The sequence below is a fragment of the Castor canadensis genome, chromosome 8, assembly GCF_047511655.1.
Source record: "Castor canadensis chromosome 8, mCasCan1.hap1v2, whole genome shotgun sequence".
NCBI lineage: Eukaryota > Metazoa > Chordata > Mammalia > Rodentia > Castoridae > Castor > Castor canadensis.
In genome coordinates this window covers 26117176-26142943 of record NC_133393.1, presented here as the reverse complement: position 1 = coordinate 26142943, position 25768 = coordinate 26117176, and the positions used below count along the sequence as shown (strand labels likewise).

At 46.4% G+C, this 25768-nt stretch overlaps 1 protein-coding gene across 1 annotated transcript; it reads right to left on the bottom strand.

Annotated features, from left to right (window-relative positions):
• Positions 1-235: 235 nt before the first annotated feature.
• LOC109687299 (E3 ubiquitin-protein ligase TRIM31-like) lies at positions 236-21880 on the bottom strand. Its single transcript, XM_074084811.1, is given in 8 exon segments — positions 236-762; positions 9936-10004; positions 10986-11056; positions 11605-11627; positions 13144-13374; positions 14350-14445; positions 20881-21342; positions 21869-21880. Coding segments are annotated over 8 exon segments (1491 nt in total).
• Between the last annotated feature and the right edge of the window lie 3888 nt (positions 21881-25768).

Below are 25768 nucleotides of genomic sequence, written 5' to 3'. Positions count from 1 at the left end.
GAGTCAGGATGCAGCTGGATTCCTTCTCATCGTGGCTTTTTCAACCTTTACCTGTTGATGGATGTTGAGCTGCTTCCTGCCTTATCCTGTTACAAACAGTGCTGTAGTGAATAGCCTTGTGCATAGTCTTGTTGGGTATTGAGACTTTCTTTTCAACTCGGCATATGGAAGGGGAGGAAATGTGTAAAACCTACATCAGGAAGCCTCGCTCAACCCTACCAGCTGCAGCACAACTCTAGGGACTCAGGGTGATCTGAGTGCCAGGCAACAGGAGCTGGAAAAAGGGAAAGATCTGCCCAGGGAAGGAGGTGTGGAAGGTGTAAATGTGATTGCTGGTGGTGGCATCGTAGAAGACGACCTTCCTGCAGTTGTGATCCACGTGGATGCCCACTTTCCTCGGACGGATGAGCAGATTTCCTGGGGTTCCTCTCTCAGTGAGGGCTTGACGGGTGGAACCATATATGAGCAATGCCCAAAAGTCTGACAAGGGTTCCAGAGTCAGATAGCCCTGTCTGCTGACTAGCTCTGAGGCCACGCCCACCACACAGGCCCCGCCCAGGGGCCCTTGGAGCTCCGCCTCCCAGGCCTGGTACCCTGAGGAAAAGCCAGGTAAGCCCTAAAAGCAGCAGACAGGGTAGAAGCACCTGGGGTCAGCGGGCTCTTTCGAACCACTAGAAGGTTCAGAGTACAGCATCACTGTCTTCAGATCTTCAGAACAGTTGAGGTTTGGGTGGGCAGAAGTCACAACCAGGGTCATAGAGGCTGTGAGAAGATAAGGAAAAGTAAGAGTGATAGCCTCCCGAAGTTGCCCAGCCCCTACTTTTCCTGCTTCCTTTGATGCAGCTGGGGGGAGGCTTTCTCATCCCAATCACAGCTCAAATTCCCAGAGAAGTCCCAGGCCCTGTCCTCTCCTTAAAATTAATCTGTAGTTTCACTATGTCTGTCCTGTAGGTGCAAAGGGGACCTGTTGGCAATAATGGCATAGATGGGTTTCAGTTCTTACTGCACCCTTAAGCTTCTGTTTTCCAGGGTCACAGTCCTGTCTCAAGTCTAGCTTGAATTCTCCTTCTGCCCCAACCTCCAATCAGCATGAACCATAAGATCCTAACCAATCAGATCATGCCAAGTCTCACTGAGGGGTATTTAAGCCCCTGCCCCTCTTTCTCTCTTTTTTGGCTCTCTCCCTCTCCCACCCAGCAATAAAGAATATCTTGGCCAGATCACTCCTCTCAGTGTGGTCACTTTGGGGCCTACATTTGCCTTCATTTGGTGCCTTGACTCGGATTGGGTTTCCCCACTAATCCTGGTGGGACCCTGATTCTGACTCACCCCACGACCACCCTGAGGACGAGACTGGCCAGGACTCATCCTCCTGATTGCCCTCCTCGCATCCAACACCAGACATTCTTTGGTGAGTCCACATACCCTTATTGGGCTCCCTTTATGGTCTCTCTCTTTGGTGTCTCCAGGATTCCAGCGTCCCCCCCTTTCCGATCATCTCTGGGGCTCAGACGGTAGAGGAGAGACCTCTTTCCCAATTAGCCTTGGCTTGGGTCTATCTTTGTCATTCTCAGTCTCAGAGGCCGCCCTCCGAAAATCCCAGCACCGGGTGACCCACAGCCCCCTCGGCCTTTTGACCCTACAAGCCACTAGAATGCAGTAATGACTGCTTCTCGTGCGTCTTTTACCATTCTCGGATATTTGAGCTGCGTGGGGATGCCCCGCGATTCATAATATCCTCCCAACCCCTTTTTGGGACCAGGTCCCAAAATGGGGGCCTCATCCTCTTTGTCATCTGACTCCCCACTAAAATGCCTCCTCAATAATTTAGACACCTTGGGTTTGACCCCACATATAAAACCAAAAAATTTGATCCGCTTTTGCACTCAAATCTGGCCCACTTACTCTTTAGACAACCAAAGTCACTGCCCCTTTTCGGGTCTCTAGATCCCAATCTCCTGAGGGACCCATATAACTCCTGTGAGTGATTGGGATGATGGGGAGAGATTCCATATGCCCAAGCTTTTCATACCTCTGTCTAAATCTGGCTCTCTGCACCACTTGGAAGCCGAAACATGTACTTCTTGCTCTGATGCCCTCAACCTCAACCTCCACCCTCTCTTCAGATTTTGACCTGGCCGATGAACCTCCTCCATACTGCTGACAGGCTCTGCCCAATCCTCCTCTTCCGCAACCTGCTCCGTCATCTTTAATGGCTCCTCCACTTCCTTCTTCTTCATCTCCTTCATCGCCACCACCTCCTATCCCCACTGCACCTTCTGCCCCTTCTCCTCCCTCCCCCTCCTTCAGACCCCCTGTTACTCGATCACACACACTCGCTGCCCAGCCTCCCCCCCTTCCCTCCTGGCACCCCTTCAGGAGGTAGCTGGATCAGAAGGAATTGTCAGGGTCCATGTCCCCTTCTCCATGCTTGATCTCTCCCAAATTGAAGCCCGCCTGGGCTCCTATACAACTAACCCCTCAGCCTATGTCAAACAATTTCAGTATTTACTCCAGTCTTACAGCCTAACCTACCATGATATATATATATATATATATCATTCTCTCTAATACCCTCCTACCCGAGGAACGTAGAAGGGTTTGGGAACAGGCTTGCACATTGCAGATGATGTCCATCAGACAACTCCCTCTCACCCTACAGGTGCCCTTGCGGTGCCTGACCATGATCCCAATTGGGACTACAATACCCAGGCTGGACTTACCCTCTGGGACCAATTTGCCACCTGCCTCCTGGCAGGACTAAAACGGGCATCACAAAAGGCCATTAATTTTGAAAAACTCCAGGAAATTATCCAGGATAGAACAGAAACCCCTGCCCCCACCTTCCTAGACAGGTTAACCAGGGCTCTCCAACAATACACTAACATTGACCCAGAATCCACAGACAGTAGACAACTCCTTATGACTTATTTTTTCTCCCAAAGTTACCCTGACATTAGTGCAATCGTTAGAGGCCCCCTCACTCCTCAGACTGAGGTACTGGCAACCGCCTTCAAAGTGTTCCACTCCCAGGATGAAAAGGTGAAATGCCAAAAATACCAGATGTTGGCTCAGGCTATGAGAAGCCCAAACCCTGAACCTGAATGGGGAAATCAACACCCACCAAACAGGAGCCCACCAGGCCCCTGTTTCAAATGTGGAAAGGAGGGACACTGGGCCAGATTCTGTCCTTATCCCAGGATGTCACCTTGGCCTTGCCCTAGATGTCATGCTCATGGGCATTGGGCGACTGATTGCCCCGGCTCCTGTTGGGGGCTGGATCAAACTCTCGCTCCAGTCCCAACCTCATAGGGCTAGCAACAGATGATTGAAGGGGCCTTGAGTCTTCCCTCCCAGTGACTACCATCTTGTTTCTGGAGCCCAAGGTAAGCCTTTTGGTTGATGGATGCCCCATCTGCCTCCTCTTGGACACCAGTGCCACTTTCTTGGTCCTGACAGAGTTTTGGGGGGCCACCAGCCCATCACAAACCCCTATTGTCGGGGTGGGGGGGACAAACCATTTTTCCCAGAAAGACTCCCATGCTTTCCTGCTCCTTTTCAGGTCATCCTTTTGCCCACCAGTTTTTGTTCATGCCCCAGTGTCCCACCCCTTTGCTGGGAAGAGATATCTTAACCAAATTCCAGGCCTCCATCTCATTTAACCTCAGAGCTATCCCTTTTCTTTCCCTTGTGGCTATGGATGGTCCCTCTGATTCCGCCAGTCAAACCCTCCCTTCGGGGGTGGACTCTAAAGTATGGGACACTGACAGTCCTTCTCTGGCAACTTGTCCTCCCATTAAGATCCCCTTATAGGACCCTCACCACTTTCTGTGCCAGCCTCAGTACCCTCTCCCTACTTCCAGTCTGCTGGGGTTACAACTAATCATTGCTGATTTACTCCACAAGGGGTTCCTCAGACCCACCCATTCCCCATACAACTCTCCCATCCTAGCTGTAAAAAAGCCAAATGGCACCTACCACCTTGTCCAAGATCTTAGACTCATCAATAATGCTGTTAAACCTATACACCCCCTTGTCCCTAACCCTTCACCATTCTTTCTTCTATTCCTGCCTCTTCCACTCACTTCTCTGTCCTTGATCTCAAGGATGCCTTTTTTACCATTGCCCTCTCCCCCGAGTCACAGGACATTTTCACCTTTACCTGGACGGACCCACACACACATCACTCACAACAACCACCTGGACGGTCCTCCCTCAGGGATTTAGGGGTAGCCCACATCTGTTTGGACAGGCACTTGCCAAAGATCTCAGGGACCTCCACCTCTCTAGGTCTACCCTCCTCCAATATGTAGATGATCTACTCCTGTGTAGCCCTTCTCTGGGCATCTCTCAATCTGACACCACTCTACTCAAACTTTCTGGCTGACAAAGGATACCGGGCTTCCCTCCATAAGGCCCAACTTTCCCAAGTTACAGTCACATACTTGGGAGTTCAGTTATCCCATGACTCCAAGGCAATTACTCTGGACAGAAAGCAGCTCATCTGGGAAATACTGGCTCCCAAGACAAAGGAGGAAATACTTTCCTTTTTGGGGCTAGCCAGATACTTCCGTGTCTGGATTCCCAACTCTTCCCTCTTGGCAGCCCCCATATATGATGCCACTAAGGAAGACCCCTCTGAACCCCTACTTACTTCTGTCAACACCCCTTTCTGGCACCTTCCACAGGCACTTCTCCAGACCCCGGCCCTCCACTTGCCAGATACCCAAAAACTGTTCACCCTCTATGTCCATGAAAATAAAGGCTTAGCCTTGGGAGTTCTGGGTCAGGACAAGGGTCCAACATTTGCCCCGGTAGCATATCTATCAAAAAAAACTTGACTCCACAGTCCAGGGATGGGCCCCCTGTCTACGGGCCTTGTCAGCAGCCTATGTTCTAGTTCAGGAAGCAAAAAATCTTACTTTCAGAGGGTCAATCACAATCATTTCCCCCATCACCTGGTGGAACTCCTGACATATAAGGGCTTAAGAACCCTTCTCCCTTGCCAGATCTTGTTGCTTCTTGTCTCCTTCCTCCATGACTCCTCCATTACTCTCCGTGCTTGCTCTTCCTTAAATCCCGCCACCCTCCTGCCCACCTCTACTGCCATGCCTACCCACTACTGCATCGAGACCCTGGAGGCCCTTCTCCCCTGCCCTTCACACATCCAGGAGGGGCCCCTGCAGGGCTCCACCTACACCTGGTTCACTGATGGCAGCTCATATGTAGAGGGGGGTGTATGGAGAGCGGGTTATGTTATAGTGTCCCTAACCCAAGTCATGGAGGCACAGCCCCTCCCTTCCAGTACCACCAATCAACAGGCTGAACTGTTTGCAGTTACAAGGGCCTTTGAGCTGGCAGCTGACCATTCTCTCACTCTATACACTGACTCTAACTATGTCTTCCACATCCTCCTCTCCCACTCAGCTATCTGGAAGGAAAGGGGATTATTAACCATGAGAGGGACCTCTGTCACCAACTCCACTTTCATTACCAACCTTCTCTGGGCCTCTCTCCTTCCTTCTGAGATTGGGATTGCCCACTGCCGGTCCCACCAAATGGATTCATCACCCATAACTATGGGCAATTCTAAGGCAGATCAGGCTGCCTGACAGGTGGCAAGGGAGAATTACTCCACTCTGGCTCTTGCACAACCTCAGGACCAGACTCCTGAACCGGCCCATGAGTCACTCCCTAGACACATTCTCCTTTCGTATTTACACTCCATCTTCCACACTAGCACTCAAAATCTCAAGCTCTTCTTAAATTCATTTTTCCCTCTCACCCCAGAGGATTCCCAATACCTATGCCACCTCACCTCCACATGTCCCACCTGTCAGAGGACTAACCCTCACACCACCTTGAGGCCTGGTTCATTCCCTACTCACCAGGCCAGGGGACAAATCCTGGGGGTGGACTGGCAAGTGGACTTTACAAATATGCCCAGAGTAAGGAAACACAATTACCTTTTGGTCCTAGTAGATACCTTTTTGGGATGGGTAGAAGCCTTCCCAACCTCCAATAAGAGGGCACCAACTGTGGCCTCTATTACTGTAACCCACATCATCCCTAGGTTTGGGATGCCTACCTCCTTCCAATCAGATAATGGCCCAGAGTTCACATCCCAGGAAACACAAACAATTATCAAGGCCCTTAATATCTCATGGCATTTCCATATCCCTTATCATCCCCCCTCATCAGGAAAGGTAGAGCACACTAACCGCACTTTAAAGGAGGTTCTCACTAAACTCACCTTGGAACTACACCTGGATTGGGTTCAACTCCTTCCACTAGCCCTCTTCCGCCTACGGGTACTCCCATGGAAACCCACACAAATATCCCCTTTTGAGGTGATGTTTGGTCACCCAGCTCTGCCTCCAGAAATCACCTCCTTCCCGGGCCCCCTTCTGGGACACTTTTCCTTTCCTCTTCTCTCCTTCATTCGAACCCAGTTATGGCGACACCATGACACCTTATCTCCAGACCCTTCATGCACCCATCTCTCTTTCCCTTTAAACCCAGGGGACTGGGTCTACTTCTCTCCCCCTTTCCCTGAAAAGAAACCCCTTACCCCAAAATGGAAAGGGCCCCTAAAAATCATCCTCTGTACTCCTACCACAGCCCAGTTAGAAGAAACCCCAGGAAAACTAACATCTTGGATTCATATTTCCAGGCTAAAGCCAGCCCGACCCCCCGGGGACATCCAGCAGGACGACCCCAACAGTCCTCCATCTCCACTTCCTGCTTCCTCTCCTGGCTTTGTTTGCACCCTCCCCCTTGGAAACCCCTTAAAACTCCACATCTCTCGGCTTCGTGTTCCCTCCCCCATCCCTAAGGATGTGCATTAACTTCCCCTTTTGTTCTCTGTTCTCAACCTCCTATTTGTGGGTGGGCTGACTAGCACTGGAGGGTACTTCTGGAGATTTAAGATATGGGAAACCTACACCATCTCACAAACTTCTATTACCAGCCTAGTTGGCACTGGTGACTGTCATCCTAAGGGATGTCAGGTCCCTATTTCAATCCCCTTCAAACCCAGGTTTGGTTCTACCCTAAGGAGTGGCTCCTTTGCATTTGCTTGCCCTTTCTTCACCCAAACAAAAAATTACTGTAAAAGGGAAGCAAAACGGACCCAGGGGTATGGGGGATGTCCCTATTGGTCTTGTCAGGTCCACTGGGTACTAGGATCAAAGGGACCAGACAACCAATTTCACCTTTATGTGGGAAAAAATGGGACTACCATGCTCCACATCCCTGACCTATGGGACAACAGATGGGTTCAGGGTGAACAGGCAGCCATTTATGCTCAGGGTGACTCCTCAAAACCCTTGGCTCACATTATGATATCCAGGGAGCTAACCCTTCCAATTACCACTCAAAAGGAGGTCGCTACTAATGTTCTACAATCTGAACAAAACTTACATAAATCCCTTCACCAGCCCTCCACCCCCCCAACCTGGCTCCAACTGTTCCAGGCCTCACTACAACTCCTAAACTTGACCATGCCCATTAATGTCACTGACTGCTTTCTTTGTGCCTCCCTCCAGCATCCTTTACTGGCCGCAGTTCCCATTAATGTTTCATCTTCTATCAGAGCTTCCCCTGCCTTGCAGAACTTCTCATGTGCTCCTCCCTTGCCCTCTGTACCTTTATGGGAACCTGAATTTACACCAGGTCCTCCTCCCACATACACCTACTATGTCCAGTCCTCAGCACCTCGGTCCAACTTTTCTCTTTCCTGTCATACAAATCTTGCAATTGCAGAACAACTGGCATCCCCCCCGGGGCTATATTTCTGGTGCCACAACACCCTACACTCCTGCATAGCTCAAGCTACTCCTGGGCCCTGCACACTGGTAGTTATAGTCCCCCAACTCACTCTCTACAGGAAAGCTGAATTCTCCCTCCTATTTGGCGCTCCACCAAAACGTGCTGCCTTCTTGCCCATCATGGTTGGTATAAGTCTGGCAACCTCCATTGTTGCCGCAGGCTTCGCGGGGGGGAACCCTTGGCCATAGTTTTATTTCAGCAAAAGACTTTGAAGATCACTTACAGATCACCCTCAAGTCCACCTCAGCCTCACTGGCTTCCCTTCAACGTCAGCTCACTTCTCTAGCCCAGGTGGCCCTACAAAATCGCAGGGCCCTAGACCTCTTAACAGCTGAAAAAGGGGGAACCTGCTTCTTCCTCCGGGAGGAATGTTGCTACTATGTCAATCAGTCTGGGATTGTAGAACAGAATGTCAAAAAATTAATAGACTTGGCCGAGGACCTCCTAAAGAGACCCACTAAAAACACCTTAACCGACCTACTAAACTCTCCTCTCGTCACCTGGCTCCGGCCTTTTTGGGCCCTTTGCTCATGCTCGTTACTCTATGCACTCTCCTACCCTGTTTACTACAATTTCTCAGATCCCAGGTAAACAAAATCTCTAATCAAACTTTCAACCAGCTTCTCCTCCAAGGATACCAACCCCTCATAGCTCAACCAGAGGACACCTATGATGGATCCTACCGGGACAATGGGTTATAAGCATCATGGACCCCTCACAGAACACCTGCTTCAATTCCTCGACTCCCTACACGAAGATGGATGGCTATTACCCACCATACGGAGCTTGGAGGAATGGCTCAAAACTCTTTATGACCTATGGCTACAAGGGACCTTCATCAACTTCAGGGAAGAGGAAATTTTCATTTTCGGAGCCTGAGTGTATGCCATCACGAGACTCACCACCCCAACATTGTTTGCCAACTAACCCTCCCTGCCCCTACGCCGGCCCTTGCCAGCTCGAAGAAGCCAGAGTGAACACAACGCCCCCCTTCTTTAACAAACAAAAAAGGGAGGAATGTTGGCAATAATGGCGCCAATGGGTTTTGGTTTTTACTGCACCCTTAAGCTTCTGTTTCCCAGGGTCACGGTCCTGCCTCAAGTCTAGCTTGAATTCTCCTTCTGCCCCAACCTCCAATCAGCATGAACCATAAGATCCTAACCAATCAGATCATGCTGAGTCTCACTGAGGGTATTTAAGCACCTGCCCTCTCTCTGTCTCCTTCTTGGCTCTCTCCCTCTCCCACCTGGCAATAAAGAATCTCTTGGCCAGATCACTCCTCTCCAAGGGGTCACTTTGGGGCCTACAATTGTGGGTGTCATTTCAAAAATGAGACCATCTCTTTCTTCCTTTTCCAGGGGTTCTCTGATTCCCATATGGAAAACAAGAGTTGGGCCTTGTAGGAGAAGTCCAGGCTCAGACTTTCTGAGCTCAAGAAATTTTCTTAAGTGGGTCGCTCAAACACAAGAAAGAGGGGGAGGGTTAGAATACAGAAGGAGGAATATTCAGACCCTCCCGCCCCACTTTTATTAGGATTCAGACATTGAGTCACAATTTATCAAGGTTAGGATGGTCCCCTCCTACCTTCCTGTCTTTGGTAAACAATTAGGAATGGGGACCTCATTCTGTCCTCTGATTTATGTAATCCCAATGTTTGGTGCGATATTACTTTTCCCTGATGGCTGTGAGGGTTGGAAGAGATGGAGGATGTGGGGAAGTGCTACAGTGGTCAGGTTCATGGAGACTGATTTGAGTCGTAATCCAGGCAAGCTTTACTCATCTCTGGCCCCCATGCACAGCTGAACTGTTAAATAGTTGTTTAAAAGTAGTGTGGGGGAGGAGATAGGAAACCAGAGGCAGATAGTTATAGGGACTTCTTTTGTCCACTAGGGAGCACCCAGCCAAAGACATAAGGTGGAGTGCGGGGAGAGCCTGCGGTCCTGGGTCGTCTTCCTTCCATTTTGCTCGAGAACGCGATCACGTCACCTCCAGGTCTTCACCACCACCGCTCCATCTCCACTGTCGGTACCCAGCCTCTCCCCAACGCTCCGCTCGCTCCACCCAACTCTGCCTAATAGGAGCCCCACCAGCCTTCAGCCACTCACTCAGTGCAGCCTGGACGCCCTCAGTGCCCCCCGCGTCCGCGTCCGCAGAGCGGGTTCGGTCTCGGGGACCTCAACATAAGAGGCCCTGGTTCGCCCTGGGAGTAAAGCTGAAGGGGCGGCTGTCCAGCACATGAGGCCCCAAATAGGTGGTGAAATGGATTAGGGAGTTTAGTAGTTCCTGGTGGTTGAGGGAGAAGGAAAAGAGAAATGAGAGGTCAGTGGCACAAGTCAGCAACAATCCTCCATGGCCAGAAAGTGCTGCTGCGCTCTGGATCCAGCAGCAGGAAAAGGCTAAACAAGAAAGGGGCGAGAGGTAGGATGCTGGTGTTTCCTGGGAGACGTACTTTGGGAGGCAGAGGAGGTGGATGAGATGCCTGCCCCAACCCCATATCTGCCCAGGCCACCTCTGGCACCTGAAGTCTTCAGGAACAATAGGTTTCACAAACCTCCTTTTCCCACTCCCAGCCCCTCTGATGGTCTCTCCAAATTCCTGTTTCTGCTCTTTTTCCATTCCTTTTTCCTTTTCTATTTTTTCCTGAGTTTTCCTGGTTTGCTAAATAAATCTTTGCTGCCCTGACACCTTGTGAGAGTCCTTTTTGTGGAACCCTTTGGAATGCTTCTCATTTTGAATTTCAAAGACCTTAATTCTAATAGCAATTGGGAAATTGGGTAGCAAACTTGCCTCTGTTATTGGAGTGTTCTCATTCCAACCTTCTCCACTAATGCAAGCCTCCACTCTGGCTATCACAAGAGCGTTAGAGATGCAAACAAGTAGCACATGATAAAGAAGAGAGCAAGAAATCCCTGAGAGGAAGCAAAGAGCCTGACACTTAAAATTTTTTTTGGTGGTATTGGAACTTGAATTCAGGGTCTCATGCTTGCTAGGCAGGAACTCTACCACTTGAACCATTCCTCCAAGCCAAGCCTGACATTTTAATGGCTCAGTGATTATTATTGGCATCTATGAGTTAAAGATCAGTTTCTATTGGGTGACAGGGAAAGAACCCTCTGGAGGTAAGTGAGTGGAGGTGGTGACAGCCCTTTCCTTACCTTTGAATTCCTTCAGGCTCTCTATGATGGACTTGTTACTTGATTTTGCTTCACTGAGTTTTTTCTCCAGGCTGGGAGGAAACATGGTTGGTCTGAGAAACTGAAATTCTCTACTCCTATGAAGACATGGTTGATGAGCTAAGAGGATAGGTTATGGGGGAGGGAGGACCTATGACCTAGGCATGTGAGATGGAGACCAGGGGTGGGGGGGTGTGATGCTAGTAAGGAGGTAGTGAGCTAAAGGAGGCCAGGTCTAGGGATATGGGGGGGCAAGTGAATCAGTACATAACGAGATATGGAAATGAAGATGGTAGATGGAGGCAGAGAGGACAGAAGGGAAAGGGGACAGAGATATTGAATAAGGGACTCAGTACCCCACCCACTTGAGCAAAGGTGCACTAGGAAGTACTAGGAAATGGACTCTGCGCTGGAGACAACAGCTGGTCTTTATACAAGCCAACCCACATGCACATGTATCAACTCAGTCTTTCCCAACTGCAGCCTCAATACTTGGTTGCAAAGAGAGTGTGGGTGTTTGTGAGGGGGGAATGTTTGGATATATGTGAGTGCTGTATTCATGAGTCAGTAAGCACAATGCACTTGGGTTGGCCCATGATACCTGCACAGGATTGCTTTGATGTCCTGGAAGAGAAAGAGTCAGTACTGCCTCAGTGCATGGCTGAATCATGGGAGCCAAGGAGGAGGTTTAGACTCTACTGGAATTTCTCTTTCTCTCTCTCTCTCCTCTCTCTCTCTCTCTCTCTCTCTCTCTCTCTCTCTCTCTCTCTCTCTCTCTCTCCTTCACTCTCTCTCTGGCTCTCTTCCCACCCCACCTACCGTGGAAGGCTTCTTCAAGAAGCACCCAATACACCAGTAGACAGGACAGTAGTTAGACCTCAAGAGGAACTGAATGAAGAGGAGTAGACAGGGGGGAGAAATGTATGCACATATGAATAATAAAAGAAAAAAAAAGAGAGGAGTAGAAAGAGGACTATTCGGTTTTGTTTTGTTTTGTTTATTTTGGTGGCACTGGGATTTGAACTCAGGGCCCCACACTTGCTTAGCAGGTACTCTTACTACTCTGCCAGCCCGAAAGTGATATTATGAACATGAATTTTGTCCCTGAGATTGAACCAGGGGTACCCTGCCAACAGAGTCATGAGGAAGGTTGGAATGGCTTTGCATGGTTTTTCTTGAAGGAAAGAAACAGACTCTTGAATTGATGAGATTAAGAGATGAATTCAGAGAGATTATCTCAGCTTATTTTGTGCATCAGCTATACCTGTACTGTCTAATAGAGTAGCCATTGGACAGCCACATAGATACTGCACCCTTGAAATATGGCCAGTGTGATTGGGTACCATTTTTTTTTTCTATGAGAGAAGGTCTCACTATGTAGCCCAAGCTAGCCTTAAACAAAGTATCCTCTTGCTTCTGCCTCCCAGCTGCTGGAATTATAGACGTGCCCCACTGTGTCCAGCCTGGATTTTTGTTGTTGATTGGTTTTGCTTGTTTCGGTACTACGGTTTGAACTGAGGGCCTCACACTTGCTAGGGAGGTGTTCTACTACTTGAGTCACTCCTCCAGCCACTGCATTTTTAATTTAATTGAACTTTCACTAATTCAAACTTAAATTTAAAAAACTGAGGCAGTTTCTATATGCTAAGCACAATTATTTTGATTCTGAAATACTACATTTTGTTTCAATATTGACAATTTAGCATGAGAATTAAGATGTGCTCCAGTGCAAAATATTTACTAGAGTTCAAAGACTCGGTACCAAGAAAAACCCCAAAATGTAAATTATCTTATTGTACCTTAAAAATGTTGATTATAGGCTGAAATGATAACATACTGGGTATACTGGTTAAATAAAATTTGAAGAAATTAATTTCATCTGTTTATTTTTATCTTTTTAATATGGCTACTTGAAATAAATTTAAATTACATATGTGACTCACACTATATTTCTGAATGACACATATGGCCCACATTATAATTCTAAATTGCGTGTGGCTCACATATTTCTGTTGGTCAGTGCTGGGTAGAGGTAAGATGACTGGGGCAATCTCAGGTAATCTGCCAGGTGGTCCATGCTCTGGCCTGAGACTAATGATGGGCTGCTGCCTGCCTGCAGTTCTGCCCCCAGGGGACTCACCCTCAGCATCTGTCTGAGTAGCATTTGCTGTGTGGCCTTCAGGGAATCAATGAGCTTCCTGAGAGAGTTCAGCTGCACCTCAGTGGAAGTCGTGTAGAATTTCCTACCCTTGGCAACCTCATGCCCCAGCCAACAGAGCCTGGACAGGAGGAAATTCTCCTCCTCCTCTAGTTCCTGGTGCAGGTGCTTGAATTCCATGAGGATCCTTCTCCTCTCAAGCTCCATATGGGCCTGGGTCAAGGGAAGAGGATGCAGAGATGAGAGGGTCCTTCTAGCCACTATTCACTTTTAAGTGTATAAAGTTTATAGTGAGAACCAATGCAGAACAGCGTGCTGTGGTAGTCCTGCAGGAAAGCAGAGGTGAGAACAAACTTTAAAAACATTTCCTATGTTCTCAGTTTTGGGTTAAATTATGTTCTATCACTTTTGCCTTCAAGGACTTGGGTGTCTAAAACTCACATTTTCAGAAGGCTTATCAGTTTGTAATCTGCTTTCATTTAGATTTTTCCCCTTGGATACACACACACACACACACACACACACACACACACACACACACACACAAAGGTAATGGTGTTGGGTGGCATTACAGTCTTTCCTTTTCTTTCTACCTGGAGAATCAGTCTCCAGTTAGGACCTGGGAGGAGCATAGAGCATATTTTGAAACCAGTAGTTCCCATTCTAAAACCAGTGTGTGTTTTCCTTATACCACCTGTGGGCAGGTGGAGAAGAAAAGCTGCCCTCCTGCTCTGCTAACCCAAGGTGGATGGAGTTGTTGCAGCCCACGCAGGTCAAATGCAGCAGTGCAGCCAGGGTGTGAACACATCTAACTCTGATGCCTCCTTCTATTCTATTTCTTTTCTTTCTTTCTTTCTTTTTCTTTCTTTCTTTCTTTCTTTCTTTTTTCTTTCTTTCTTTCTTTTCTTTCTTTTATTTTCTCTCTCTCTCTCTCTCTCTCTCTCTCTCTCTCTCTCATTTGGGTGGGACTGGGGTTTGACCTCAGGGCCTCATGCTTGCCATGCCTCTAGTCCTTGATGCTACCTTCTAGCTCCATCCCTGTCCCTAGCCTGATCTTCCTATACACAGTCTTGCCCTGTGCCAGTTTCTTTGTCACAGGGTCTTTTTTGAGGGCAAGTGTGATAGGGGATTCTAGAAGTGTGGGTAGAGATGTTTCTGCTTCCAAGACAGGATAGAGGTTTTCCTTACCTTGAACACATACAGCTTCTGTTGGCTGTGTATCTTATCTTGAACAATTTCTTTCTCCTTTTGAAGCAAGACCTCCACATGTGACTGCATTTGCACCTCCCCACAGGTGCTTGGAGTTCTTCCTGCCTCATAACACCCTCAGGGTCTCTCAGGTGAGAGGATGAGACTCTCTGGAGGGGTAGGGACTGGCGTAATTATTAATGGAACCCCTTATTCTTTCTCATACTGGGGGAAGAGTGACGGCATGATAGAAATCTGGAATTTAGTGACCTAAATGTAAAGAATGTTGTTATTTATGACTAATTATAATTAACAGGTAGGTGGTGCTTTGGGACTATAAAACAGCTCTCAAAAATTTCCCCTCATCCTAAAAACAACTTTAAGGGATAGGTTTTGTATGTTGTTTTTGGTTTGATTTGGTTTTTTTGGAAGTACCTGGGATAGAGACTAGGGCCACACATCATGGTAGGCAAGCATGTGCCCTAAGCTGTCCTCCCAGCCTTGTTTGCCCCATTTGAAAGGAGGCACTGGTTAAAGACACAGCTCAGTGGTAGAGCATTTGCCTGGCTAGCATGTTCCAGGTCCTGAGCTCCATCCTCCGCATGGTGGTGGTTACTGGTTCAAAATGATTACTTGGAGGGCATACATAAACTCAAGAGTCTAGACTTTTACCCAATGTTAGGAAAAACACTGCTCTCAAAGAAAGCTCACAAGAAAACTCATGTCCATAGAGCAAGGTTTAATGGCAGGCCCAAACTGCCAGGCTGGCCGGGGAAAAGATGGCGCAGCCCCGAGCCTGGGCGAGCAGTGGCTTTCATAGAAGGGGGAGGGTAAGGAAGTTAGTACAGGTGCAGTAGTCTCTGGTAGGGGTGGGGCTGTCTTAGAGCACGGGAATTTGTTTAAGGGTGGGGCTGCCATTTTGGCTGATTCACAAAATGGTGACATTATTGTTCTATCATTCCCCCATTTTTTCTTTAATAATGATGAGGGTAGGGGCTGAGGATCAGGAATTGGGGTGAAGCATCGATCTCTTTAACTGCTTCCTGCTGCAGCAGGCGTTGTATGGGGCAAGGTCCTCAGGCTCCTGTGGTGTCCTGGATGGGGCCTTCTCAGTAGTTCTCAGGGCGGTTTTGGAGAGGTTGGTATCCCTGGAGGTACAAGTGGTTAAATTTTTGATTAGCAATAACAGAAATGCAGTATGATAAAAGGAAAGAAGCTTAAGAATAGGAGAGCAAGAACACAGGCATTAGGATGGGCATTGGCCAGGAGAACCACTGTGAAATGTTCTCCCTAGACAATTTCAAGAGTCCTCCAACTACAGAGAGAGAAATGGGTGGCCATACATTATCTAAGACCCAAATAGGAATATTAGCAGGAGCAAAAAAAGGTGTCTGCTCAGGGACTGCATACCTAGGGATCTAAATTCTGCAAAATCCTATAACTGCCAGGAAAGCTGTAAGCTGTCTTATGGTATGGGGGTTGGGAAACAGAAGATTGGGTTGATGCATTTATGACTCAGGGAGTGAGTCTGTCCCTTTAAGGCCACACCTAGGTAGGTGACCTGTGGGAGGCAGGAGCTGTCAGGATTTAAATGTAACACTCTTGGATAAAAGAGAGCTTTAGCTCATTTTATATAAATTGACACTTTTAACTTTTTAAATGTTTGTACCATATTTAGATAAAGTATAACATAACACTGTTACAAGGTGGTCATTTAAGACACATAAGCAAATATATAAATGAACTCTGATTTAGTAGTACTTAAAAGCTTGACAAGATCAGCAGAAAACACAAATAATTTCTTTGATAAAATCTTTCTCTGTAATGAGTTTTTGTACATGTTACTCAGAGAGAACAATATTAAGATAACCTTGTTATTTCATAGACATAGAGGATTTGATTTTAGTTTGACATGACCCTAAAAATCTTTTAGACAACTCGTAGATTACATTCAACTTTAACTTTATCACACACGGAAGCTTTATCATACACTTTTCAAACTTACTTAGACCTTCATACAACATACTAAACCCTTTGATGGTTTGTTTTCATCCCTCCTATTTGAAACAATCTTTAGGATAAACCCTTTTTTACAAAATCCTTTCTTATCCAAAAACATTTATTTTTCCATTAACTTTTCAAAAAAATACATTTATTACTTATCTATATCCTTTCCAGTTGTTTACTTTGTAACTTGTATTTTAAAATTAACTTTTATAAGAATTTTAAATTTATTATAGGGGCTGGAGCAACTAATTAGTATCCTTTATTGTTTTTAGGAATAGGCATAAGGCCTCATCATTCCTCAGGCTTGAGGGGATATTGTTTTAGGTGTGGAAACTGTGAGGGATTTTTGAGTTTTATTTGAATAGGGAGGGCTGTCCTGGCTCACCCTACACTCATCTCATCAGTCCACACTGTGGAATCTCTTTGTTCCTGAAGGAGGGGACAGACGAGATAGCTGCCTGGAGGGAGGAGAATTTGAGCTTTTAATTGAGATACTGAATCCCATCCCAGCAGGGACACTGGTACTATGGGGAAAGAGTGACAGAAGAGGAGGTCTCCCCAAGAGCAGGCCAGAGGCCAGGTAAACTAGCACTCTAGGGGCTGGCCAGATTTGCCCCGAATGATAACTTTTGTCATTGGTCTGGGGACCAGGAGAAAAAGGTAAAACAGAGAAACAGGCTCCACTGTCTAGGAGGAAAATGGCCTTTTGTTTTTCTGCCATTATGGCTCCTCAACATTGATGCCAAGAAGTGGAGTGTGGCCAGGAGGCTTGGACCCATCAATCCATAGGAAGGTGGCACCTCATCTTCCATCTGGTGATGGGGCACTTAGACCTCCAGTGGTTACCCTTGCAGAGGGCAGGGTCCCAGTTGGGGGCGGGGCTGTCTCCCAGGCTGTCCCCCCTTAAGCATTCTCTGCAGAAGTGCACCTCCTGTCCACCATGGGAGCAAGTTCAGGATACAGGCCCTAGTCGGGTGGGGCCCTCTCTGAGAGCAGCAATGAGGCCATGGTTTCTCTTATCTTTTTCTCTCCTGTTAGTAAGGTCCTGGACATACAGACATAGCCATAAATACAGACATGGCTAGCTGTATTACTTCGTTCAATGGCTTTTCCCTTCAGCCACAGTCTTAGTTTTTTATGAATATCTGGGGCTGACTGTTAGAAATTTATCTTTGAGGAGAACCTCTCTCACCTGTGACTCTGAGTCCACCGTGGTATGCTTTCTGATAGGTTGTTGCTGTAAAGTAAAGTTGTTATTTTACATTGACACCTGACGCTCTGGAGAGCAAGTCTCTGAACTGTTCTGGGCCTCAGTTTCCTCACTTGAAGAATGAGGGATCTGGTCTAGGTTAAACTATGTTTTTCCACTATGAGATGGCTGAAGTGACATTGATGCCACTTATCTTCTTTACCATTTTTTATTTTTTTTAGTAATGCTGGGGAATTGAACCCAGGGCTTTACACATGCTGGGCAGACATTCTCCCATTGAGCTACTTCCTCAGCCCCAAATATTATTATTATTGTTTTTATTTTTGGCTGTACTGGGCTTGAACTCAGGACTTTCTGCTTGTAAAGCAGCACTCTACTGCTTGAGCCACATAATCATTTCCAACCTGAGTGGCCTGGACCTGAACCCATTGCTTTTCTAATGAGATAAGAGTCTGGACTAGTCACAGAGATAAAGGCTTGAATGTATTTGGGCATCAGTATGGCTGTTTAGATGTTTTTAAATATCCCTTAGATCTGATAACTGGAAGGGGACATACGATTTGTCCTCTTCCTACCATTGCCTGTTGAAGAGGGAAGCACTTGTTAAGAGGTTCTGAGTATTGGAGTGACTTAGAAGGTAGAAATTTGTATAGGGGACCTCAGTTTACTTTTTTTACTTTTATAGAAAAGGTCTATTGTAATTTAAGGAGCCCTGTGAAAGCCACTTCTCTTGGTAACCCAAGGCATACTGAGGCCAGGCCTCGGTACAAAGCTTCCAACATCTGCCAGCCAAAGATTGGAAGATGCAGGTCCCATCTAGAAAGAACAAAACGTTAGGATTCTGTCTTTTAGCTAACAGCAGGTGGCCTCTTTAATAAAGGCTATCTTTTTAACAAAGAAATCATTTGTACAGTTAGAGAAGGGAATTCAGAGGGCATTTCAGGCCAATAAGAGTGCCATATGGGACAACTAGTGTTAATATTTGGAGGGAAAAATTTATGTTGAGGCCAAAGGTATAGAAAATTCTAAATGAGAAGTTTAGAGACCACAGTAATGTCTATTTTGTTATTTCTGGAACTATAACCTCAAGCTAACAATTGGCTTACAGGGGCTGGGTCTGATGCCCTGAGGTGTGAGGTGGGGCTAGGAGCAGGACTGTGCAAGGTGCTACTCCCTCCACACACATCTGGGACAAATGACCCTGATTGCCTAGGCCTGATCCTGCAGCCGGTTGCCCCTCCCCCCCTTCCTATGTACTCTGCGTGTGTTTATTCTAGGGGAAGTGGTGGCGGGCTGCAGCCATCACTACATGTGGCTGGTGGCCCAGGATATACTGGGTCCTCTCTATGGATTTTCTTAGCTATGGCAGGTGTTTTTGCTGTGTCCAGGAGCCAGCATCCTGTGCACAGGTGCGCCTGTTTGCTTTCCCTCCTCCCCTTGTGGGGATGGAGTTAGAGCATAAGCGTGGCAGCTGCAGGTTTTTGTAAGTGCTTTTGTAAAGCAGCTGGTTTAAAGACACTTTAGACTGAGAGGCCTGGCAAACTAGTTGGAATAACTTAAGTCATAAGTACCATGCTATAGGTCTTTCATGGGAGGCAGGGTCCCAGTAAGCCCAGGGAGGGGAAGGCAGACAGAGACAAAGGACATGTGGTGGGACCATGGAGGAGGCAGAAGTTGTGCTGACATCTTAGGTAAGGGAGGGGAAGGCAGAGCCTGGAGGCATGACACACACCTGAGGGATTAGCCATCACCTGTGTCTCTAGGTTGCTCCAAATAATTGGTACTGGCAGGCTTTCAGCAAAACAAAACCTCCACTCTCTGGTCGCCAAATAAATCCGGGGCTTTGTCTCACCCCAGAGGAAGGGAGCATGAGCTCTCCCAGAGCTGGAACTGCATTGAGGCCAGAATTGGCAAGGAGTGGCTTGCTTAACTCCATGACAGGGAAAGTTTTTCAGGAAGATAGGAGGAGATAGGTATGGTAAGCAGTGCAAGAAGTCTGGTTACATGGGGAAGGAGGAGGTTTGGGAGAGGAATTCACTGACTTAGAAACTGGTTTACAGGCTGATAGAATCTGCACAGGAGAACAGAAATTACAGAGGGAGGGTTTGATGCAGAGATAGGGAAAGGATTGGACGTAGGAAAGTTCCTTCCATTTACCAGCATGCTCACAGAGATTGCATAGATCCCTTAAAATATTGGGATTGAAAGTGCCATTAAGTGGCCATTTGGAGGCATTGTCCAGTGGATATTGGGGCCAGGCCTGATTACAAAGAAAAATGAGCTTTCATGGCTTAAGATCAGGCGTTAGGCAGAGGGGCCCAAAGTTGGCCAGGAGACATCCCATTGGGGAGTCTGAAGGAATTTGGGACGGTCCATCTCCCATGGTGAAGGCCTGACCTGAGGAGAGATATGGCAGGCATCCCCAAAATATCAGGTCCTCAGGAGAGAGAGAAATGTGGAAAAACCCCCCCAGAAGGAACGTCTTCATAACCGTGGGGTCCACAGTCCCAAGTGGGGAACCCAATTCCTGGGAGGAGAGCAAGCTGAGACCTAGCGCTAGGGTTTTTGAGGAAATGAGAGAGAGACAACAGCTCAGCGTGTGAGGAGGACTCACCGAGGGAGAGAGGACCTTAAGGGAAGATTGGCCGGTGGTGGATGGTGGTTGGAGATGCACTGGGGTGGAGGAACTTCCCTGTGAGCTATTGAGAGAGTGGCGCTTTCTAGGATTGGGGGTCCTGGTAAAGCAGCTCAGATCCTGGAGGAAAGCTGGGAGAGCAAGGTCAGTGCAAGGAACTCAACCCGATCCTGGGTTTCAGCACCAAATGTTAGGAAAAACGCCGCTCTCAAAGAAAGCTCACGATAAAACTCATGTCCATAGAGCAAAGTTTAATGGCAGGCCCAAATTGTCAGGCTGGCTGGGGAAAAGATGGCGCAGCCCCAAGCCTGGGCAAGCAGTGACTTTTATAGAAGGCAGAGGGTAAGGAAGTTAGTACAGGTGCAGTAGCCTCTGGTAGGAGTGTGGCTGTCTTAGAACACAGGAATTTGTTTAAGGGCGGGGCTGCCATTTTAGCTGATTCACAAAATGGCGACATTATTGTTCTATCACCAAATATATGAATTCTGACCATTATCCCTTCTGTCTTGCTTGCAGCATTTGCCAGACTCAGTTCTTTGTGCCTGACTTTAAACTTGCTCAAGTGCAAGGGGTGGGCCAATGGGTGTCAACCAAGTGGAGCAGTTGACAGTTCTCAAATCCCCACTAAACTCCTCTGATGGGGATAGAGGAATTCAGAGAAGGGGTCCCCCATGCCTACCTGATACTTCTGGGCAGCCTGTTCTATCAAGCTAGTAGTATGGAATTTGTGGTCTTTGGACTCACGACAGAACACACAGAGGAGCTCCCAATCTTGCTCACAGAAGTAATGGAGCCTTTCCCCATGTCTCTTACATTTCCCTTCTTCCATTTCTGGTTGGATCTCAGCAGGATCAACAGCTTGGATTTTCTCCATCAGACTTTCCAACAGCCAGTTGTGTCTAAATGTGGTCCTCTTCACAGAATTCTGGCAGAGGGGACACTTGAGAGAACTGTCTGGTGCTTTCCCAATCTGAGAGATGCATGTGAGGCAGAAATTGTGTCCACTGTCAATGGTGACAGGTTTCTTCAGAATGTCCATGCAGATGGGGCAGACCAATTCTTTCTGCAGTGTGCTGGTGAGCTTCTGGTGGCCATGACTGAGCAGTGTTGAAAGTCTCAAGGTCTGAAGTGGCCACTGGCTCTAGAGAAGAAGGAAACAGAGGAGGTAGAGGTCAGAGATTCTACCAATTAGAGGGACAAGAAGGGAGGAAACGAAGAGTGAGAAAAAAGCAAATGAATGATAGAAAAGAGTAAAATTTTAAATACAGAGAATGGTATAAAGAGAGGTAATCCTATCTCACTACTTCTTGAGAACAAATAGGTATGGTAAATGTATTTATGTTACTTATAAAATGCAGTAAATTGTCCTGAGCCTTGGGCTCATTAAACATATGTTATTAGTCAGTTGACTGAGACCAAAGTCTGCTCAAGGAGGACTTCCTATCAGCTGCAGGTAGGGAGTAGAGGGCCTGACTGGCATCTCCTGAAAGGTTCTCGACCCTTGTGGATATTTTACTTCCCCACAGCACCTGTAGCAGTTTGTTCTCTGTTGTTTTTTCCCTTACATCTTCAGACTCCCTGGCCTCAATGACAATTTACAAATAAGGAAAGCATGGTTTTGAGAAAAATGAAGTAAGTTTTATTATTTGTCAGATGAAGAGGAGTACATGCTCTGCCATGCTCCTTCTGAGAGAAAATGTTCACTTTTTAAAGGGGAATTCAGGCATTCAGTTTGTGTACATGACAGAATGCATGTTCCATAAGTAAGCTGAGTAAACTGACCAGCATGCAAACTGGCTACACCAGAAAGTGTTTCCTTTTTCAGTCTTGGTTATGTTCTTTACCTCCCCACCACCCCACTCCTATCAATTTATAACCTTCACTTCTATGGAAAAGGTGCATCACAATTGTTTAACTGCTTCCTGCCTTTAGTTAATTCATGTACTCAAATAAGGAGTCAGTGCTCCTCAGCAAAAGCAGCTTTTAAGCATGTGTTGCATGTCTGCCATTTTTTGCTTTGTTTGGTTTATATATGTGTCTTCCTCCTTGTCAGTACTTCCCTGATCCCTGACTTACTTTGTCTATAGCTTTCTTCTGAACAGGAAAATATCTATCATGTCATCTCATGTGTGCTCAACACATTCATGTCTTAACCCTTTCTCTTCCCTCTTTTCTCAGAAGACAAGAGTACTTCCTCCCGTCCCATCTATCTGGGTTGTATCTTCTACCCTCCCATACCTGTTGCCAGCATCTGCCCTTTGTCCCCACCAAGAAGCACATAGTCAGTTCATTTTTCTGGTTTCAATCTTAGGACAAGCAGGGATGGTGAGTGATTTTATCACTATAGCTAGAATGATTAATCATTCTGCTTTGCCTGGCACACCCTTGGGTTTCATCTCTGTCCTGGTGTAAATATCAATAGTACTTCTTTTCATTCTCAAAGATGGCCAGTAAATTATATGGTTACCCTAATTATATCAATCTTTGGAAGCCAAAGATTTTCAGAAATATAATTTTCAGGCAGTTTACCTTAAGGTCAAATTAAAACAGTTTAACATTTGTATAGGCTTTATAGTTTATACTCATTATAAAGACCTGACCCCTAGAGGCAGAGTTTAACTTTTAGACAGATTCTGTTTGATTGGTGTAGTGAGTCAACCAAAAATGACACTTTGAAGGCCTTAGAGAGGGTGGTTATTTTCCCAGCTCAAGTGGTGGAGTGCCTGCCTAGCAAGTGTGAGGCCCTGACTTCAAACTCTAGTACCACATAAACACACACACACACACACACACACACACACACACACACACACATTTGTGTGCCCCGGCGGAGAATATGTTTCAAATAGGCCCATGGTGGACCTGATACTTTTCAGTTTACGTGAATTCCCAGGAGAGGTGATGCTGCTACACATTGAGAACCAGTAGTTTAGGGAGAAACACATCTTGCTCCTGCTGATAAGTGAGAGAACTGAGACTTGATCCATTCCACAGCAAGTGAGCTTTCTTCCTCAGAGCACCAACCAAAACAAATGGCAGGAAAGCCAGCAGATAGAAGGGAAGTACTCAGATGAATGCCAGTGGAGAGTTGCAGACAAGAATCATCAAATAGGTACTGACAGCTTCAGTTTTGGGATAGAGATTTATACATAAAAAAGGGGAATATGTAGTGTTGTAAAGGTGCTTTACTCTCCTGGAGTTGTCCTTATTATCCTTTGATGATCCATCCTCTGGATTGAATGAATACTTTAATCTTCAGTAACCTGATACTAAAATGCCTCCAAATTCCATTGAATGAGGTCTTAAAAGATAGATGATACTGTGTGTTAATCAGAGAGTCATAACTTCTATGTATGGAGCTTGTTAAAACTTCCTGCAGGGCCAGGCATGGCAGCTCCTGTGTATAATCCCAGCTACTCAGATACTGAAGTAGGAGGCTGCCCCAGGCAGAAGCTGGAGATGTTATCAAAAAACAAAGTAAATGCAAAAAGGGCTGGGAGCATGACTCAAATGGTAGAGAACTCAGGCAAGGCCCTGAGTTTAAACCGCAGGACTACCAATAAAATTAAAATTTAAAATACCAAATAAATCTTACAAGATAATAATTACAGATAAAAAACAAAATAGGAAGGGTGTTGCAGATTTGGGGGGACACAGATTAGTAAAAGAAATTTCTGAGACAGAGTAGGAGAAAGCAAAGATTTACTAGGATGCCACTGAAAGGGGGTAGAACGGTGGGCAGCTATGCAAAGGAGAGTGGTGTACTGAGATAGAGCTGAGAACTGTTTTATATCTGAAATTAGATGATTTTGATTGGTGTCCTCTTTTTGTGGAACTGACTGGTTGTCTCTCTTGGACCATGATTTGAATTTTACATGGCTGAGGACCACCTCCTGAGATCAGCCCCTCTTTCCTCATTCCATATGGCTCTTGGTGTTCTGTTCCCACCTTGTCTCCATAAATGGGGGACTTTCCTCTACAACAGGGTGTGAGGAGCTGGTAGTAAGACTGCAGTTTTCTTTAGGGTAGTCAAGTTGGCTGCAAAAGATGATAACCGGGCTTCCACTTAAAGGCAGTTTATAGCAAAAAGTCCTCAGCTGTAACTGCTGATTGGTAGAATTATAGCTATTTTCTTATATTGTTTACAATTACAGTTAACGTACTTGTTTTCATAATTAGGAAAAAGCCTCATGATGTGTATTATTTTTAGAAACACTTTCAGTTGGCCCCCATTTTCTACAGGGCGAAGTCTGAACTCCTCACAGGACTTCTACCTGTCCATCTAAACTTACCTTTAGTTCTCAAGGTTGTCTTTTCCATTCAGACTGATACTCTGTGACCCAGATTAGCCAAGAAGGTTTGCCAGATTTAGCAAATAAAAGTACAGGACACCAGCAAAATTTAAATTCTAGAAACACAATGAATAATGTAACATTTGAGACACTCTGAAAGTTATTTACCTGAAATTCAAGTTTCACTGAGCATACTTTAACCTACATGTGATCTCCTCCTGTCACCTGGAATACTGTAATCTCCTTTTCATTTTCCCAGATCTTTTGAATTAAACCTGAGTGTGGGGAGGAGAAGTATGAGTATGTGGAATGAAACACTGCCTGTCAATTCCTTTATTAGAATTAATCAGTGGAACAGGACAACTGTAAGTTAAAAGGGCTCTTTGTTGACCTTGGCTTGTGACTTCCCTTTCAATAAAGAATGTGCCTTTGGTCAGAAGACCCTGACCTAGGAGTCAAGTAAATAGCGAATGTCCAAAATTTTTCACAGTAAAGAAACTGCTTTGGTTATACAGGACATTTATTCAAAATTTTCTTCTAATTTAGGTAAAATGTGCTATATTGTTGTTTTTTAACCTGTGTGTTTTTAACTTAAAAGTTTCCACAGGCTTCACTTTTAAACAAAGCTTTTTTATTCCATTGGTTTGTGGTGAACTTGATGCACGGATGACACATGCAGGAATTTCAGGTGCTCAGGGTTCTTGAGCCTGCTCTGAGAATGAAAGCACAGACAGACTCTAACCGCAGATGTCAGAAAGATTTTATTTGTAGAGAATTTAGTTGGAGAAAAGAGAAGAGAAAGACTGCATATTGGAGAATGCAGGGGGACCCGGAAACCGATGATCTCCTGGGTCAGGGTGGGGAGTGGGTTTTATAGCCTTTTTTTGCATTGCCTGGGGGCAGAAATGTCACTCAGGTGCAGACAGAAGTTTCCTAGGGAGGAGAAGTGTCTCCTTGATCATTTATCACCTTTTGGGACCTCCTGCAGTCTGTCCTTCAGTCCTTCATTCCCCCCTCTCAATGGTCGCCCTAACTGCTGTTAGGGACAGGGACAACCAAGTCTGTTCAGTAACTGTTTCCTGCTGACAGGGGGCGATGAAGGGGCCCACAGCATCAGGGCTGACCACGAGAGGGGTTGTCAAGGGGACCACGGTAGTAGGTCGTTTTCATCTCCACCAGAGGCATTTGTAGTTTAATGGATTCTAGGCGAGAAGAAACAAACTTGACAAGTAAGTTTAAAATGCAAGGCCCAAACACAAGCAAGAGAATAAGAGC